This window comes from Solanum verrucosum, unplaced genomic scaffold (assembly GCF_900185275.1).
Source record: "Solanum verrucosum unplaced genomic scaffold, falcon-dt-bn FXZP01000275.1, whole genome shotgun sequence".
NCBI lineage: Eukaryota > Viridiplantae > Streptophyta > Magnoliopsida > Solanales > Solanaceae > Solanum > Solanum verrucosum.
In genome coordinates, this window is record NW_026020738.1 from 188,953 (window position 1) to 210,556 (window position 21,604).

General features: G+C 36.6%; 2 protein-coding genes across 2 annotated transcripts in view; both read right to left on the minus strand.

The window, feature by feature from the left end:
* Positions 1-21,604, minus strand: part of LOC125812618 (pentatricopeptide repeat-containing protein At5g61990, mitochondrial-like) — a 72,563-nt gene that overhangs the window by 25,880 nt on the left and 25,079 nt on the right. The window lies entirely within an intron of this gene.
* LOC125812633 (uncharacterized) lies at positions 1,349-11,598 on the minus strand. Its single transcript, XM_049492125.1, is given in 3 exon segments — positions 1,349-1,537; positions 10,508-10,696; positions 11,313-11,598. Coding segments are annotated over 3 exon segments (510 nt in total). The 5' UTR covers positions 11,550-11,598; the 3' UTR covers positions 1,349-1,453.

Genomic DNA, 21,604 nt, shown 5'->3' on the forward strand with positions numbered 1-21,604 from the left:
GAGTTTTCATTACATGCATGTTTTCACTAAGATTATTTTTTTATTTTATCCAATTCAGAAAAAATAACTAATGCAAATTTTCTGGCTATCTCCACACACCATGCAAAGCAAAGCCCAGTATTTAAGTGGAGAAGGATAGAGGGGCGGGTCCATTATCCACCGAGTTTAGAAGGATGTGATTGGTCCAAAGGGCGGGTAACAGACGGATCTCTTGGTCATAAAAAAAAGCAAACTGGCTTTCTTCTCTATCATACATTTACTATTTTTCTGGGGGGGTTTTCAACAATTTTTGTTCTCTTATACAGGAATGAGACTTGGGCAATTTTGTGCTAGAAACAAGTTTCTCCCTTTCAGTTCTGGGATTCTACCATATTCTAAAACTTCTGGTAATTCTATTCAGCCTCTGATCTGTAACCTCATGGTTCATTGGCAGAGTTCCTGCATCTACTTTATGAGCTTCTTTTGACCATCTTCTGCACATGAAAGTATTGGCATTTGCTATATCCACCTTAATGACCTGCAACAATTTATTGAAAAATGAGCATTAAAACATTGTGACTAATAAAGCATCAGTACAATGTCAAAGTTATGCACCGATAATGTTAGCATGTTAGTTCATTCATAAAAGGAAAAAACATTAGCGAGTGAGATGAACTAGTGTGTCCTTTGAGATTTAAAAGTGTTCGCACGGCAGATTTCAGGGCTGTTCGGGCATCAACCGCCACCATTTGGGATTTTTTCAAGGTTTCATAAACTGTTGAATTTAGCATCTTTTATATTTGTTTATATTCTTATAATTCTATCTAGAGTCTAAATCTGACATTGACATAGTAGTAATTAGGGTATAGAGTTACTTTCTGTGAAGTCGTGTATGATTTCTTAATTCATGAAGGTGGTTCATACTGGATTTTGCTTTTTGAAGGGTATATATTGTCTGTGACACTGTTCCAAAGTGCTTTACTATCAGCATATCTGGAATGCTGAATGTCTTAAGAGTTTTTCCAGAACAATTTGTCTCAGGTTCTAAGAAACAGATTACTAGAACTATGAAGGCCATTCTTCGATTATATACTTCCTCATCTTCAGAAGTGGCATCTGTGCTTTTGGAACTTATGCTGCAGACAGTGGATTCCTCAAATTTTCCAGGGGACTCAGAGAATGCCCCAACAATCTATGAAACTATTGACATGCATAGTGCATTTGATGACTGGAAACCAATCCTAAAGAAATTGTCAAACAGAGAACCGGATTTGCTTCTGACTCGTCTCAGGGCAACTCTAGACAAGATTGAGACTATGGGAGCCTCAAAGCATCAGCTTGGTAAGTGATGTATTCTGGTTTTGATAGTAGAAGGATGGTATGTTGTAATGGGCAGCTGAGGTTGTAGAGCCTTTCTAGTACATAAGAAGCAATTGTTGTTAAACTAGCTTACCACTGTTATAGACTTAAAAGCTTAGTTCGATCCTCGTTTAACACATTCTTCAGCTCGTGTTAGTGCGTCAGTTATAACAACTATTGTCCAATCCTTGACATCTTCCTGCATATAAGCAATCAAATGAAACAACATAGTCATTCAAATTTTGTCATGCAGCTGAACCAGGAAGAATATTGAGGGAAAAGAAAAGAATAAATAGTACATTATCACTTTATAAGAACACTAAGACATTTAAGACAAGATGCTCTTGCATGATCTCAGGAACAAATTTCCAAATAAAACATACCAAAAGAATTGCACTGGTCCTAACCCAACAGAATCCTGACGCCAAAACCAAAGTAGAGAAAGTTCGAAGACTATGTCGTACTCCCATAGTCCCATTTTCTACAGGCTTCTTCCATTATTTGGATAGACAGTTTCTTTCAAACTAATTTGTAACATTTCACCAGGCATTGAAACTTCCCATTTAAAAATATATAGCTAAGAGTCCCCATTGGCCCTCATCCCTTTAATGGCCCTAATAGCTGGTTGTCTTTAGATGTGTGACTACTTCCAACAAAGATATTCATCATTTTTACTACTTCTTGCCTAAATTTGAGAAGGGCTGGACTTATACCATTCTTTTTTTGACAAAAAAAAAAAGCTGGACTTATACCATTCTAATCACATATTATGCGAGAGTTGGAGACATTAAGCGTGTCAATATTAGGAAATTGTGAATATGACAAACTAGAAGAAAGATCTGAACAGTGAGGATAAAAAGTTAGAAAGGAAAGAAGCAATTTATATGGGAGAAAAAACTCAAGGTCCGGTCAACAACAGTAAAATGGTTTGGGAAAGAAAATCAAACCCAATAGAAAGTGAAAGAGAAGATGAAGCAAGGGACTTGGTTGACCTTGATAGAGTGATCGTTGTAGGAAGGTTGCAGCAAAAAGACCCATGAGCCGGTGGATGAAACTCTACCGAAGATGATGGATGGCACATAAAACACAAACCCTCTTTCTTTTGGGAACAAAATAGGGAAGAACTTTTAAACAGTCAAGGGACCCAAACTCTCGGCTCCGGCATCATGTAAAGGAAAAGAGAATGAATTTCTTGATTCCCCAAGCATGTTGAGATTTAAATAAGCATTTACAAGTAATACAGAAGGGAAAAGAAACTATTTCCTGTTCCTAGTTACACAAATTACAGGGACTCCAAATCTTTCCCATATTACAAGGTACCTATTCTTGCAATATTTAGTATTTCATAATATTGACATTCTTAACTGGAGAGAAGGAAAAGGGAGAAATTTTAGGGCATCGAAATGAACGAGGCAAGTCCAATTTACGAAGAAAACTCAGGACCAAAGTTTCCTCATGTCAGTCCAGTTTGCTCGCACCTTAATAATTCCACGAGGTACCTACTACCTCCTACCAACACAGTAACGTGTAACTCTATCCACCAAAGGTTGGACAGATGAGAAGAAACCACCTAATGTTTTTTGCCTCCACTAGGAATTAAACCTGAGACCTCATGGTTATCGACCACTTCATTGAGACTACGTCATGCCCTTGGATACCAAGGAATGGGATGCAAATACCAAGAAGTCCAAATTTTCCTTTTCCACTTTCTAAGGAAATGGGATGTCGAAGACCAAGAAGTCCAATTTTGAATATGTTCAAACTTGACTTGTGCTTGATTTCATGTTAAATGCATGATACTACGTGTGGATGATTGTTGACATCCAATTTTGAACTAATATTTTCAAAGTTAATACTTTTAGGCTTCTTATTCGTTAAATAGTACAAAGTACAATTTTTTTACACATGTTTAACCATTTTAACACAATTTGTCGATAAATAATTCTTCTTTATGTAAATATGAGAATTTTTAACAATTTATTATAATTTCAGTTAATTTCAATAATCACTTATTTTCGTCACAATTGTTTGCATATAAACAAAATACTATTCAATTTTATTGGTCATCATTTTGATTTAATTAAAATCACTTTTCAGCAGTCTATTAATACATTGAAAGTTGGAAGAAATATTTCAAACACAAATAAATTAAATAGCCCATGATATTGGGCACATGGTTTTACGTAGTTCATGGGATTGGGCACATAGTTTTGGAGAGCCTGTGGTATTGGGCACATGATTTTGAACATCGGGTGGTTTTACTTTTCATATATAGCTTTCCATTCTTTCCACATTTAACTTGGTAACTTTGTATTATATCAAAAAACTTGCGCGCCCTGCCTGGAGCACTTCCGGTGCGCTACTCCCGAAGGAAAACTCATATGCGCTTTGGCAGGCGCATTGCGCCAAAAGTACCCCAAGTTAGCGCATCATAGGTGCATCGCGCCATGAGGAAAACTCCTAAGCGCTTTGGCAGGCGCTTCATTTCATCCTTACTCCATATTCAGATGCATATTAAGGGGGAAAGACTTTGACTGGGAAAGGGGCCTCCTCTGCCTACGACACCTGGCTGACTACGACAACCATAGGAGTACTCCGAGATATAAACCAGGGCAACAAAAGTGGAGCATACGACGATGCCGCCCGTTTTCATTTCGTGGAAGTCCTCGACAGAGGAAAGGGTTGTAAGTGATGGCGCGTTCTGCATCTTATCTAGAGAGGGGCGTTCAGCCACTTGACCGTAAGGAGAGGGGCGTCGAAATCCTTTCTATTGGTTCTTGCATGGCAGCTGGTATAGATGATGAAAGGTGGGCCGCTTTTTCGGGACCTATTCTCTTAATAGGAGGCAAGGCACGCAAGAGTTTTGCTCCTAGCATGGTTATCATAAATGTAAAAAAAAATTATGGCGATTCATCATGATGCGCCGGGCTAGGAGTTCCCCAGGCTGGCGCACTATAGACTCACTGCAGGCACGCCGCGCCACCATCACGCCCCAAAAAATTTTAATGGGTTGGAGGCCTACCAGCTCAAAATCTAATATTTTTACCCCTCCCTCCCCCCCACCCCCCAACCACCTTTAAAACCATATTTCCCTCCTAAACCTCCCTCTCCCATCTCAAATCAATAGCACCAAGCCCTTTTCCTCTCCCAAAAATTTCTCCTTTCTCCCACTATTGTTGTCTTCCCCAAAAGCTTCCAACCCCTCACCTTAGAAAACTTTTTCCCCTTCACTTTCCTCCATAAACAGCTGCCCCAACTTTCTTTTTTCTTCTCCCTCACAAGGTTTTCCCCTATTCTCCATTCTTGCTCAAGTCAAAATGGTACCAAGCGGTAAACAAGTTGAAGGCAGTGTGGGTAGCAAAAGGTCCCAAAAAGGTGATGTCGTCAATTCGTCGGGCCAAGCAAGTTCTCGGCACACCCCTCAAAAATTTGGAAAGCAAGCGGCGAAGCACTACGAGCAAGATTGGTTTGAGTAACAAAGGAGGCAAAGTATTTGGGGGATGAACATGTGGATGAGGGTCAGTTGCAGGCTGAGTTCCCCCAAATTCATGAGAGGGTGTACAAATCGGGCATTTAATATATTTTTCAGGATCAAGGTGAGTGTAATCTCACTTTAGTTCGAGAATTTCAAGCGATTTGGGACACAAATCAACGTACAAGCAATAGAATTGAGGTTCGAAGAAAACAATCTGTTTCACCACCCGGGTGTTGAATGAGTTCTTTGGCACACCCCATGTTGATGCCTCAGAGTATCTGGATATGAATAAGGCCCCACCTTACAGAGACATCCATCACACACTTTGTGGCATAAATTCGACAACCTGATGGGAAAGAAGCAAGGAAACCGAACGACATGCCACTTAGCACTACGCCCATTTGAATCAAGAAGCACGGGTATGGCCCAAACTTGTTTGTAGTACTCTTTTACCTTGTAAGCATACCTCTTAAGTAACGAAGGATAGGGTAGTGTTGGTTTATATGTTGATGAAGGAAATGTCGGTTCTTGTGACATCAGTTCTCCGCCATAATTTGGTGAAGTTTAGAAATAATAAAAGGTGGAGGTATTGCTATGGGGTTTGATGATCCGTTTAACTGGATAGAAGGTGTGGAGGCGGAGTTCCACGATTTATGCCCACCGAGAGTGCCACATTTGGTATGTCAGTTGGTTGATTGACTAAGACCAAGGCACAAGATACCTCACACGGACCCGTGCTCTCTATAGCAGATTGCCAGGCACAGGACAATAGTTAGATGTGTTGAATGTTTGGTATGGCTAAGTTGCAATTGCACACTGGTGGTTGTCATGTGACCGATGCAAATATGGCTAAATTAGTCGAGTGCTACCCACTGACGAATATATTGTTATGTATATGTGTAAAATGGGCCTAGCTTTTCAAGAGTTATTGGATGATGATGAGCCCATTGTTCATGATGCTCATGATGATTAGAAAGTGGATGATGCAGGCACATCGTTCATGGCGGTTGACGGATCCACGGATATGGCAGATGAAGATGATGGCGACGACGCCTAGAGGCCATGGAGTTCTTTCTTTCACTCTTAGCTTATGTATTAAATTGTTGCATCGGGGACAATGCCATGTTTTAAGGCTTGGGTGGAGGAATGAATACCAACTTTTACTATTATATTGAGTCTTTCATTTTTAGGATGAGTTCCTTGACTTTTGTTTTCCGTTCTTTCCTGAGGATAGTCCCTTTGAACAGGGTAGAGTTTTTGATTTCTTCAGGAGAGTCATTGTAGTAGTGATTTTTCCTAATGATGGATGGATGGATGGCGATCGTCTTAAGGGAAAATTAGTCATAGGTTTGTAGGATTGGAAGCCTGACCACTTTAAAGTTAGCCAGATGTCATGGATAGTTCATGTGTAATCATGTGTATTAAAGAAGTAACTCTCTAGAAACGCATAAGTTTTTTAACTGGACTCTAAGAATGAAGAAACTGGGTCCAATTGTATTCGCTCAAGATGTTTGTGTACGAGAGCATGCAATGTATGTGTATCATGGTGTCATGTGTGGTGAGTATTTGATTGGTTTCTTGCATAGAATAACATCTAGAACTTGTCTCGTGTGTGTGACAAATTGACTAGCATGAAGTTGTGGAACATGATTTGGGCATTTCATTGTATAGCCCGTTCGATAATAGTTTGTGCCACGTTGACATTATCCTTAGTGAAGCCCCTTGAGCCTTGTAGCCTATTTCTTTGTGTAGCCACATAATGAGCGTAATCCCTCTTGCAACACCCTGTTTTAATTTGATCCAAATAATATTCCTTAATGCACTTTGTAGTGAACAATATGAACAAAAACAAGGGTGAATGAAAAGGGATGGTAAGTGTAGTAAAGGAGAGATTTGGTGCATGGTGCCCGGGTAAATTAGCGAAATGCTTGCTGCATATAAAAAAAATGGTATGATGAAGTAAGTAAAGTGATGTGCTAGCGGCAAGTGCTTGGAATACTAAAGGGGGGAAATCAAAAGATAAAGAGGGAATGACAAAAGGTGTGAACATAAAGAGGAAAGTAAGGCTAAAAGAGGAACAAAGAGTAAATTTTTGTGCCTTAAAACAACTGCATTAGGGAGGAAAGTCGCTATATATCCAAAAGTATCTTGAAAAGTTTAAATAACGGGAAAAATAAATGCTTTCATGGACTACTTTGACTTTAGGGATTTGCTTTATCATTAGCTAAAGGAGACAATGGGGAAGCTCAGTCTAATTGTCCGAAGTAATTATTTCTTGATTGGATGCCAGCTTTCTCTTAAATCCTATCATGCACTTACATACAAATCTATAGGTAGTTCAACTCCTTCTAAGAAAAATATCCAAAGTTTAGGTATTGAAATGAATGCCTTCCCATCATTGGTTATTCCTAATGCATTCCTCTATAACAATAAACTTATTTTAATTAAGTAAATAAATAGTTAAGTACTTGGAATAAGCAAGTAACTTTTGTGATAAAAAAAAAATTCTTACAATATCTTTCTTCAATCTTGATAAGTAAACAAATACATACACTAATTTTACAGTGATTCATAATGTTCGAATACTTTTATGTTTTTACATTTGCAATGAGCTCAAACGTCCTTAGATAGGAGGTTGTGGAGGAGACGGATTAGGATAATAGGTTAGTAGGTAGTAGTGTGTCGTCTTGATATCCATCCATACTAGTAGTCATAGTATTGCTTCTATAGTTTATTGTCCTTTGATTTTTGTTTCTATTTGTTGTATCTTGTCCTTTGATGTCAATTGGGACTTTCCTATGGGAATGCTAGAGAAGATGGGATTTGGCCACAAATGGAGACAGTGGGTTAAATTTTGCATATCTTCAACGAATTTCTCAGTATTGGTAAATGGCTCTCCAGTAGGATTTTTTAGGTCACAGACACCCTTCCTTTTCATACTAGTCATGGAGGGACTCAACAATATGATCAAGAATGCATGCAATGAAGGATGGCTGAGAGGTTTTGAAGTTGCTAGAGCTGGAAGGGAAAGTCTAGAGATCACTCATTTACTATATGCAGATGACACCCTAATTTTTTGTGATGTTGAGGAAGACCACCTTAAAATATTGAGACTGATTCTAGTTATTTTTGAAGCTATGTCTGGGCTACATGTCAACTGGAGGAAAAGCTTCTTGCCCCCAAAGGCATACCCAAGTATGTGGTTGGGAGGACACCCACTTCACCTCCCAATATTGACTTCAAAATTTCCATGTTTGGTACTTCCAACATATATGATGTCATTATTTCTTATCCCACCGGGAATCATCAATAGGTTGGATAGCATCAGGAGAAAAATTTTATGGCAATGGAACAAGGAAAGGAGAGGATATCACTTAGTCAAATGGAAAACTGTGATCACCGAAAAGAGAGTTGGGGGTCTGGGGATCAAGAACATGAAGAACCGGAGTAAAGATTTGAGGATGAAGTGGCTTTGGAAGTACTCAAATGATAATCAGAATTTCTGGGGATCAGTCATAAAGGCAAAATATGAAGAGAGTGATGGTTGGATGACAAAGGAGGTTACCACCCCTTATGGTGTTAGCTTATGGAAATCCATTAGAGAACTTTGGAATGAATTCAAACCAAACACCAAGATCAAAGTGGTAGATGGCATAAAAACTAGGTTTTGGAAGGATGATTGGCATGCAGAAGGAAATATGGAGACTCTCTTCCCTGACATCCACAATTTAGTTCTTCAGCAACAAAGTACTATAGCTGACTTATGGACTCCTCAAGGGTGGAATTTTGTATTTAGAAGACATCTCAATGACTGGGAAATTCCAAGAGTAACCGAATTTTTTAGAAGCATTGATCAATTTAGTGGTCTGGAAATGGGGCGAGACAGATTGCAGTGGTTGGGAAACAATAAAGGGATTTTTAAAGTAGGTGCAGTGTACAAGAAGTTGAATCATCCAAATTTGCAGCTACTCAAGTGGCCCTGGAAACAGATATGGAAAGCCAAGATCCCCTACAAGGTGTCTTGCTTTGTGTGGTTATTGGCTAAAGAAGTAGTATTGACACAGGAGAATTTAATGAAGAGGGGAATTACACTTTGCTCTAGATGTTTTTTCTGTGGGAAAACTGCAGAAACAGTCAATCATTCGTTTATCCAATGCAAAGTCACTGGCCAGTTGTGGAATTTGTTCCTGAGACGTAAAAGCATCTCCTGGTCCATGCCTGGGAGAATTTCAGAGGCTCTATTTAGCTGGGAAGAAGCAGGGACACAAGCAAAAAACAGAAGTAACTGGAGAATTGTCCCTGCCACTATTTGGTGGACAATATGGAAAGAGAGGAACCTTAGAGTTTTTGAGAATAGGGAGAGTAGTATGCAACAAGTTAAACTGAATTGCATTTCGACTCTGTGTTTTTGGTGTAATCAAATTTACTCTAATGATACCGTCTCTATCATTGATGTGTTAGGCTCATTATAGGGATAGGTCGGTATTATTAGAGTTTCCTTATGTAAATACGGGTTTCAGTACAACCTATGTACTGTTCTGCAGAAATAGAAACAATTACCATTTTCAAAAAAAAAAGTATCAAGTTTTTTTGATAAGATTGGTCACAAACTTTTTACAATTAAAAGAGGTATGATCAAAAAGCCCCAAGTCAATACCTAAGATCCGCAAAGTGAAGGACCAACAAACAAAGTTAACATGATTACCTAATGGTATAATAAAAAAGCTACTGGTGGACTACTTAAGTGGATATAATGGAAAAAGTAACCATAATCATAAAACTAAACCATGCTAAATCACAAGATATCATTTTCTTGAAACAAACAACTTAGATAATAGGTCTGCAGCTAATGAAAAGAACAAGAAATGGATTAAATTTGTTGTATAACACCCAAAAAGTCATGGGAAAAGATTAGTTTCGACTGCCAGAAGGTTGTCACTGTAGTTGCAGGAACAGTGGACAAAACACTCGTGCTGCCGGAATAACTGCTGAAGAAAATAAATGCAGGTAACTGCAGGAATGGTCACCAAAAAGGTGTGCGGTGTTGCTGGAAAGATGTGCAGCACCACCAAAAGAGCCACGGAAAAGATGTGAGGTGTCACTGAAAAGGTTTCCAGAAACACTCTCAATGCTACATAACGATCATCGAGAATAGGCACGGTACCATCACAACAATCACTGATATTAGGCATGATAAAAGGGAATGGGCAAGGTAAATAAGAGTGATGCCTATTGGAATGCGGGAAATTTAGATTTCTACTTAGATCATAGAAGATTCTGATAGCATGTGAGGAACGAAGATGAGAGAAAATTTGTATTAATTACTTTACGATAATTAATACAATACGCAGTTACTTTAGGTGAAAAGCAAAAGATCTTGCATCTAACTCATTCAAAAACTAGAATATCACTAGTATAGAAACTTAACTAGCTATCTAACACCTTCATTTTGCACTAAGGTTGGCATGCCTAGTTCTAGGCCAACAGGCAAACAATGATAAACCTCTAGACCCTCCAACATCCTTATAGTCATTGTTGATATTCTGCTAAAAAGCATTCCCACTAGTAACCTGAATGCCTTACAACTATAGGAAGCTTTCTAAATTCTAACCCGTTTTGTTTGTTCTCTAGAATGTTAGCACGAAAAATACCTATCACCAGATAAATGAAAGGTTAAAGAAGTAATGCATTTACCATCTTCAAAGGCTCCCCTGTCCTAAGCTTTGCATTTGGACGGGCTAGTTTAGATTCAAACGGAGTTCTTGGTCGCACTTCCTGAACTAATTCCCATTCCTCGCGGGTAAGCATCCTAACTGTTCCTTGACCAGCAGGCGCATTCTATATTTTTCGCTCAATCATATCCTGCGACTTCGAATCATCATACTGCATGCAAACACAACTATAACTTATAAGCTACTCAGCTGATTAAGATTGTAAAACATACAAGCAAGTTTACTACACCAAAGAATTGAAAATATATTAGTGTTTACCGCAAGTCTCACACATCCCTACCTGTAGAATCAACAAAAAATACCCATGATGGAGACTTTGATGTTTGTGGATTCAGTCAGCTAAAATACATCAAACTCCTCAATCAATATCAACAAGATTCAACTGAAGTTCCTTTTACATTATAATGAATGTAAATAGAAATAAGTCCCATTAATTCAAACCAAGAAAAACAAAGATATTCTACAGTCTATAAGCAGTTCTATATCGAGATACCATTTCTTTGGTACATTACAGCAGTAAAGTAATTCTCCTATTAAGATTATGAATATCAATGAAACCATCAGGTCACTCCACCTATGAAGCAACATTTAAACCTTGTCAAGTATCAATGTCCTCAAGTTTCTCTTTTACTCACTATCACAATCCAACCAGAATCACAACGAACAAATGAATATATATATTAGGGGTTTGTCCATTTCTAAGATCATTCCAATTTCATCCAAATACTAAAACGGAACTTTACACAAACTGCAATTGAGTATCATACCATCATGGGGAGCTTTGCGAAAAGTGTGGTCCCAACAACAGTGAGTATCATGGGCATAGTAGTAGTATCAAGGAATGATCTTGAATCAGGAACCTGAACAAATAACTGATTCTTCCGAGGATCTTTCCATTTCTTCTTCACTTTCAATTCAGCAACCTTCCTCTTCAACGTCTCGCTGGGGCCAAATTCACGAGATAATGTGTGAAGTTGTCTACAAAATTTGCGAATACCCATCATGATTCACTAAGAAATTGAATCAATTATCAACTGGTATCGTAGATAGTGCATATGATAATTGAGAAGAAGAGAGAATTTGAAATGAGGGTTTAGGGTTTTCGATTGCCGAAACTGTACAACGGTAATTAAACAGATTTTCATTTCATTTGTATTTGATTTTTTTTTTTAGGCTTAAGTCATTCACGTCCCCTTGAAGTTGTCCGCATATTTTATTTAGACATCTTAACTAGGACTATTATCTATTCAACACTCAAATTGTTCAAAAAATATACCTATTAAACACAAAATGCTGATATGGCAAAAAAAATGTTTTTCACTTCCTATGGGAGCATGAAATTTTTTTAAATACTGTTTTATTTTTATTTTTTAAATACTTTTTCTTCTTTAATTGACACTTGGCATTTAAATAAATTAAAATAATTTTTAAATATTTTTTTTAAAAAATAATTCTTAATTCAAAAAAGAAAGGGCAACCCCTACTCCCCTTCAAGTCATCTTCTTCCCCAAATTTAAATTTTCAAAGACAACTAAAGAATCTCCATTTTTTTTTCTTTTTCTATTTCTTTTCAATATTCATAAAAAGAAAACTGAATTTGCAAGAAAAATAACGAAAGTAGATTTTTGAACATTGGGATAAAAAAAGTAAGTCAACTTTCCATCTCCGATTTCGGTCACCTTCGAATAAATATTACTATTCCGAGAAAATTGTAAACTCACTAAACTTATCAAAAACAATATCAAATAATTCCCTAAATTAATTGAGGTCCTCTTGATTTCTCCTTACAATCGATTTCAAGATGATTAACCATAGACAAACTTCCTTTATTCATCACTCTTGTACCAACTCTTTGAATATCTTTCTCTATCACGTATTAGGAATGAAAAATAATTTTCGATAAAATTAATTTGGGTCCTTTCGATTTTTCTTTGCAATCGATTTTCGGATGAGTAACCATTGACAAACTTCTTCATACTATTGTATCAATCTCTTTAAATATCTTTCTCTCTCACAAATTAGGAATACAAAAAAAAAATTTAAAAATCAAATCTGCAAGTAATTTGCAGTGAAGGTTTTTGTGGTTTGAGAAAAAAAATTGATGAGGAGAAAAAGAAGAAGAAAGAGGGGTTGAGTAGGGTGGGGTTGAGTAAAATGGGTTGTCATTTCATTTATTTTTTTATTAAGAAATAGATATAAAATTTATTTGAAATAATTTTCATTCTTTTTAACATAAAAAAAAAATCTATAGTTGTTGGGGTCAAGTGACACATGTCATCTATTAATTAGTCATTTTTGCCACGTCATAGCAAGTGTATCACACACACTTTACCTTTTTTATTGATTATCAAAAAAGGTTTAATAGGAACAAGTTATAGATAGATAAAAGTGTTCAATAGGTACTAGTCCTAGTTGATGTGTCTAAGTGAATTATGCGGACAACTTTAAGGGGCCGCAGATGACTTAAGCCTTTTTTTATATGTTTGGAACCGTATAATGTGAATTAGAGAAAATGACAACATGGTCCTTATGTTTCGGAGCAAGTCTAAAATAGTATTTTAAATTTATTTTGAGTAGCTTTGATCCTTCAATTTTTTCAAAAGTAACTCAAATATCATAAATAGATTTTAAAAATATAGAAATTACCCGACACACTACGGCCTCATTTGTTTGCATTTAATGAAAGTCTTAATCTGAATGGTTCAGACATTAGGTCATTAAATGTGTTTGTTTTTTTCCCTTAAAATTTTCTTAATGGGTCTGAAAGGGTTGGGGTTTTCAAAACCGAACTGCAACCGATAAGCCAACCGCAATATTGACTTATTGGTATTGGCTTATAGAATAAATACTTGGGGAACGGATTAAATTTTTTAAATTAACGGTTTATTGGTTTGGGGGCGGATTATTCAGGTACAGCCATGTCAGTAGCTTCTTATTCCCCTGCTTTAATTCTAACTAGTTTGGAATTAATTACAACAATTAAATCCACCAACTAAACTACATTATTTATTTGAACTTATTTCAACAACTAAACTACATTAACTTTGACTAGTTTTAAATTAATTCAAACAACTAAATCAAAGTCTAGGACAAGACAAACAGCTACACTTTGTTCAACAGTAGATGGACACTTCATCAATAGGATCAGCTAGTGTTGATACTTATGCTTAATAAACACATTATACCTAAATTAAAGTTTAGTATCAACACTAGATGGACACAAATCGATCTTGTAAGAAAATCAATTTTGTCATCTATAGGATCAATTAGTGTTGGTACTTAATTATGCTCAACAAACATTTTCTTCCTAAATTAAAGCTAAGTGTCAACACTAGTTAGACACAAATCGATCTTGCAAGAAAATTATTTTTGTCATCACTAGGATCAACTAGTGTTGGTACTTATGATTAATAAACACATTATCCCTAAATTAAAGCTAAGTGTCAACACTAGATGGACACAAATCGATCTTGCAAGAAAATCAATTTTTTCATCAATAGGATCAACTAGTGTTGGTACTTATGCTCAACAAATATATTATTTCTAAATTTAAAGCTAAGTGTAAACACTAGATGGACACAAATCAATCTTGCAAGAAAATTAATTTTGTCATCAATAGGATCAACTAGTGTAGGTACTTATGCTAAACAAACACGTTAGCACCAAATTAAAGCTAAGTGTCATCATGGACAAATTGATATTGCAAAAAAATCAATTTTGTCATCAATAGGGTCAACTAGTATTGGTATTTATGCTAAATAAACACATTATCACCAAATTAAAGTTAAGTGTCAACACTAGATGGACACAAATCGATCTCGCAAGAAAATTAATTTTGTCATCAATAAGATCAACTAATGTTGTCACTTATGCTAAGCAAACACATTATCACTAAAGAACACTATAAAAATTCAAACAAACCTAATATAAAAATTCAAACAAACAAACCTAAGCAAAATGCAAGTGTTGTACATTGAATAAAAGAAATCTAATATATACAATAATTAAACTTTTGGAGGAAAAAATACCTCGACTTTCTTTAATTAGGGATGGAGATGGAAGGGTTGGCGGCAGTTGGCTCGATGGCATCAAAGATTGGACCTTTAATTAGATTGTACCCCTGCACTTAAAATTTTGTACACCAAATTTAGTACATTCTATAGTTGTGAAACTTTTTCTTTAAAAAAAAACAGTTTAACAACAGATAGATAGCAAAGCTTAGGTCTCTACGAGAAAATGCAACATATTATTGGATCATCTCAGCACCATACGTCTTATCTAAAGCCATGGTAGGTAGGAAAATACTACTTCATGTAACTTCACCTTCTATTTGGCCTACTACATAGAGCATACAAATTAAGAATATTTAATTGAGATACAAATGGTTCACTATGATTCGAAAGTAAAATAACATTAGTTCCAAACTTTACCAGTGTGTAAATCAATGCATGTTTAGTGTAAAATAGGAATATATGTTAGAACTCACAAGTTCCTTTCTTTCTCTACAGAGTGCAAATTGTAATATATAGAAATGTAAGTAGGATTTTTGAAAATTAATAAACACATACATGCAACCATTGTGACCTGCATTGCTGGTCGACGATGTGGGGTGGCGTAATACCCTGAAAACTAGTAGACTAAACTAGAGCCTTAAGTTAGGGTTCTAGAGTTTGATATGACGGTTAGAGTCGTAGATACGACTTCCCGAACTTAGAATGAGGGATTTAGGGGTTAAACGTCAAGGTACAACTCCCCAAGGACCAACCAAAGGGGTCCTTGAGAAGGACCCCAAAACAACCCAAAAAGGTGACCTACGGATGGGACCTACAGGGCGTAGGTCCATCCACGCCTCGTAGGAGGTGGTCGTGGGTCAAGGGCCAAGGTGAGAAGTTGCAGACCATGAACTACGAACCTGCAACATGCCCCGTAGACCCACCTACGGTCCGTGGGGCTTGGTCGTGGGTCATGCCTGTAGGCTGCCACAATTCGGCCAAGGCTAGGGTAGTTAGGTAAATTCCTTAGTTAGTTAGTATTAAGTGAGGTTGTTTTGTATAGTTATTATTCACATATATAAGTACTTTTAAGTCATTAACAAACCCTTTACACTTCATAAATCCCAAACCTAAAATCATAACCAATTTTCCCCCAAATATTTCTCTCTAAAACTCCATAGAAGAAGAATGTGAAGTCTAGGATTGAAGGGGCTATCTTTTCTACTCAATTTCGTGGAGAATCTTCAATAAAGTATGTTAAATTATTTATTTGTGGACTCTTCCATCCATAGAGCTCCCTAGATTTCCCCCAATTGTGAAGACAAAACCCAATTCTAGCTAGGGTTTCTTCCTATATTGTGGGTAGGGTTTGAGTATGATTCCAATTGAGTGGATAATACTTGTTTGTGATTGTTTTAGTATTGATTTATGATATTATGATGATATTACATGTTTTCCATGGTTAATCCTAGTCTAATTGATGAAGTTGAATTATGTGGGTTTATGCCATGAAAGATGAACTTGAGGATTCATAGGTAATCTTCTAGAATTGATGTTATGAGTAGTAATTGTTCAAAGATAGGAACATATAGACATGAATTGAATTAGAATAATGTGAATATGATAGATCTTGACTAGTAAGGCTTGAGATTGAACTTATATGATGAATTATGACTAGAATCACCTAAGAATGGTGAATGTGATTAAAATGCCTTGAGATCTAGGTAGGAATGATGATTGTAAGAAGTAAAGCTTTGAGTGTAAGGCTTGTAGTCATGAATGTTGATCACTAGGATTTTGAGAGTAAAACCAATATGATGAACTAGGTATGTTAAGGCTTTAAGAGTAAAGTCAATATGAAAATAGAAGCTTAATGGATAGAGTTATGGTGGAAGACCTTTACCTACCTAATCTACCTTATGAATGCTTGAATGTATGAAGTGATAGGATCACTTGAGTTATGATGATATCCATGTCTAATGTAGCATTCTAGATATGGTATTATGCATGAATATGACATGACATAAAAGGTTCTCTCACATAGAATGATTCCAGGTTGAAAGTTTATTCTCACCTAAAATGAATCTAAGTCCTAGGACTATGAAATGTGATGAGGCTTGTGGTGATTCCCTTAAAAAGACTTTTACATGATAGGAATGTGAGGTGAGTTCCCTAGCTCCTAATTAGTTAAACATAATGTGATTACCCTTTATGTATGTATGTCTCACAAGGTAAGCGGTGATTACCCATTAGCCTTTATGTTGATCATGGAGGCGATTACCTGTGATCCTTATGTGATGATGTGGAGGTGAATACCTACATTACACATTAAAATGGATATGGAAGCGAATACTTATATTCCATTAATAATAAACATGAAGGTGAATACCTATGATTCATTAGTATGTATGACTAAAGGTGATTACCCTTGTCTTTATGATTCCATAATATGTATGTCTAGAGGTGATTACCTTTGTCTTTATGATTCCATGATATATATGGCTTGAAGTGATTCCACTTGTCCTTCATGATGAACTAAACATGTATGCCTTAAGGTGATTCCCCTTACATTTATGAATATGAGCATGACTAGTTTGGATTGTAGCTTGGTAGGCCCCTCCAATACATGCATGACTAGAGGTGATTTTCCTTGTCTTTATGATGTTAAGAGATGATAAACATGAATGATGAACCTAAAGTGTCTAGCTTAGCATGAGTAGGATTATGGGGTCTTGTTCATGTATGACACAAGCTTGCCTTGAGGTGACTCATAAAGTGTTTCTCTTATATGATGTATGCTTAGATAAGATTGTGTTATAGTTGCCTTCCTTGTTATGTTATGATTGATTAAAGGTGAGATATTCCATTGGTTATGAGAATAAGCTAAATATGAGATCCTAATGAATGGTAAATATGAATATGGTGAATTCCAAGGTTATGCTTAGTGTGAATGGTATTATGAGATGTCATTCATGCATTTCATAAGTATGCTTTGAGGTTACTTGAGAGTGGTCTTATTATAATGTGAATGACTAAGAGTTGAATAATGCTTATATGATGCTTATGTTGGAGATTTTACTTATGATTATGATATTGTCTCTTATGCTTATAGTTGATATTTCATGAAGTATTAGATTATGTCTTATGTTGACTAACCCTATTACCATATTATGCTCTTATGGTGTTATGTTAGCTAACATATTTAGTACATTTGTACTAACACATACTTTGTCTACATTCTAATCAAATGTAGGTGTCACGACCCGGGAGCACCCCCAAGTCGTAACAAGGCGTATTCGACCTCGAAGGGGTCTTATACAAGCCACATAGTCATTCATTGCATTCAATAATGATAATAGTGCGGAAATAAAAACTTATTTACATCCAAACATTCAAGCTTCATTAAAACAACTTTAAAAACACACAGCGGAAGTCTAAGTCTCACATGGCCATCTTAGACACAATCACAAAACATAAGTAGGGACACGGCCCTTTACAATCAAAAGAAGTCTATTAAGTCTATTACAAGAACCTTATCATAAAATTAGAATAGAAAAGTCTTGTCCTCGACATATGAGGACATACCACAAGATCTTGGAAAAACTTCAAGTTCCAAGCTTACTATAGAACCCGCTCACTTTCCGGAACCTACACTAGTAGAAAATAGAGAAATATAGAATTATCACAATTAAGTACTAAGTATGATGACCATGCAAAACATACTTTAAAAGGGACATTTTGGCTAGAAACCATGCATTATGCCACTTTTTGAAGTATCATGAACAGTTGCATAAAAGACATACAAGACAAGCATAAACATCAAGTAAGTCATAATATCACCTTTAAACAATATCAACATGAAAACCTTTACATTGGACCTTCACCTCAAGCAACCCTTATGTTATACCTCGTGCAATGTATGGATGGCGTCCCATACCACTATCCATACTAAGGCACCACATTTAGGTCACTTAAAGTAACTTATCATTCCTTTCTTTCACCTTTGCACAATATTCATACATAAGAGGTGTATCATTAATTAAGACATGACAAGGGAAAATAACTCATAATATAACCCAAGTATAGCATGCATATCATATTAAGCATTTGAGAGCCAACATTCTTTAATAACCTTATTTAGGCCACAATTGTGTCACATACATTAGGATTTAGAGAAACTCACTATGACCCTCTCCAAGCCTACTCATGCAATGTATAGGTAGCATCTCATACTACTACCTACACTTTGTAGAGCCTATCAAGAAACCATAATGAAATCTCACATGATGGGAAGTAAGCATTTAACCGACATAGACCATGAGAGCTTGTCATGGAATCCGGTGTCATAAGTCCCCACACCGTAAAGAGGTGGTCTACTTGCCTAATGAAGACCGATATATATAGCTTAATGGATCCACTAGCTACCTATGCGGGCACATAGTTTATGGGATAAGGTAGACGATTATTGAAACTCATGCCTAACCATTGGGGGAGTTTCCATCTAACTAAATCCACTCGGTGCTTAGCCTACATTCCCATAGAATAGTTCGTTACCTTGACATTATCACATATGAGAGGTGTCATTGGCCTACCAACTCCAAATTACATTCATTAACACGTGAAAGGGTGCTTTAAGCCTACCGTTTCAAGGTTCATTTAGGAAAGCTCATTAACTCCTCTTGAAAGGGTGTCATGGGCCTACCGGTTCAAATCTCATCATTAACCTTTATGGAAAGGTGCCATAGGCCTACCGACTCCAAGGTTCATTACTATCATTAATGGAAGGGTGCGATAAGCCTACCGATTCCAAGGTTCATTATTATCATGAGTGGAAGGGTGCTACTAGCCTACCGATCCGAGGATTCAACAACCAATAATATAATCATTTAAACAAGAAAATGATGCACAAGCTCTACCAATTCGAGATATGCAATAAATTGGAGAATCCTTCATATTCTATCATCAACATTCATGAGAACAATTTTTTTATCCATAATATGAGATTAAGCCAACTTACCATCCTCCAAAGCCATAATCAACAACACTCAAGTCCTAACCATTTTTCTTACCACAAGAGAATTCATCCATAACTTGCCCATAAGGCCACAATCCTCAATTCATCCATATACCAACAATTCATCATAAATAGGTATAGAAAACCATATAAATCAACAATACAATCCAATCTAAACTCAATTTCATCAACATTAAATCATAGGCATTAAACCCACTTCATTAGCAAATTCTAGGCTTTTAATGAAAACATGGTTTCTTGAAGAAGTTTCATATAAAAATCATCTTAAAATCATAAATAGAACTTCAATTCACCAATATAATGACTTTGAAAATATTTTACCCATGAACCCATACCTAGAATAGAAAATAGAAGTTTTGTTCTTTGAAGACTTTTGAAGCCCTTTTGAATGGACTCCTTGAAGGAAAGATAATCAAGGATCAAGGGTCACCATACCTTTGTTAAGATTCCCCAAGAAGATTGATGAATAAACCACCTTCAATCCAAGCCCTAGCTCCAAGTTCTTGACCTTCTTAAAATGGAGGATTGTAGAGCGAAAAATATTTGAGAGGAGGTGAGTTCTTTTTAATTCTAATTGGAGTGACTTAAAATGGAAGAATTTGGTCTAGAAGGGTTTTATAATTGCTAAGAAAGACATATAATAAAAGGGGCTCAACTTAGGAAAAGAAATAAGGACCCACTTAAAAGTTTCCACTAAACCCGTCTAAGCTCGTCCTTGCTGACAATGCTTCACTATTTTGGGCATAACTTTTTACTCTGAGATCGGAAAAGGGCAAACTCAGTGGCATTGGAAAGAGGACTCAGATACCTTTAATTGGATAGGTAATGGTCCACCTAATTCATTTTGAGCTAAAAGATATGACCATTTAAAGTTGACCCTCACTCCTAACTTAAAACTAAAAACTGTTTTTAGGGGACTGTTTTTAGGGTCTCGGTTCTAAATGATTTCATGACCTAGCTTAAGGTCTTGCTAGCTTATAAAGGTGATTAATCAACTAGCTAATCAACCCCTTAAGCCTTAAACAACACTCCAAACTTTAACGACAAGACCCTTACAACTTACTAGTTCAAACGACTAGTTTCCGGACGTCACTGTCATTTCTCATCATTTCATCAAGTTCTCAACTCCAAACTCACATGTGAGGCTCTTGTTTCACTAGTTCGTTTTTTTGGGTCGTTACAGTAGGGTTCAGAGATTTGAGTTCCAATCTTAAAGCTAGGTTTCTAAGGAGCAAAGGAGTTGAAGACTTGGTGAGTCCTCATAGCTTCGAGGACAAACCCACTATTTCCGTTATGTCGTTTATTTTCATGTTTTAGACTAATGTATGGGATGTGACCCAAAGCTTTTATTCAGAGTTGAGTTAGATGGTTTTGAGACAAAAGTGTACTAAAGACTTTCGCTTGCTTTTATAAAAGACTTCGATTGTATGGATAAAGTTTTTAACATTTTCGTACTTTTCTATTATCTTATGTTATGATATGTTAAGGGCTTGTGTGAGACCCCTTTAGGGTCAAGTACGCCATGTTACATCTAGGATGTACCCCTAAGTCGTGATAGGTGGGATGCCGCGACAGTGCTTAGGGTGAGAGAAGCGGCGCCGATCGATGTGGGATGGCGCAGTTGGTCGACGATGTGGGGTGGGGTGGGTGGCGCAACACTGTGCTTAGGGTAAAAGAGGTATTCTGCTGCAAGCTAGGGCTGAGAGGAGTGGGTGGCGCGGCTAGGAGTGTCAAATGGGCGGGTTGGGTTGAAATATAAATCGGGTTAGGTCTTGACCCGCCCAAGTTTACTTTGGGATCAAATGGGTTGGGTTCAAATGGGCTAAAAAACGGGTTTGGTCTTGACCCGCCCAATTTGACCCTATTAATCTCAATAATTTTAACATAGTGATATTTAACTTTTATAATCACAATTCGAATTTCAGCTCAAGATTTTTTTTAAAAAAGTAACAACTAGATAGATAAATCCTAAAAGATGTTAAATAGATAATAATTCATACCTTTAATATAGGAACATATCTTAGTAAAGAGT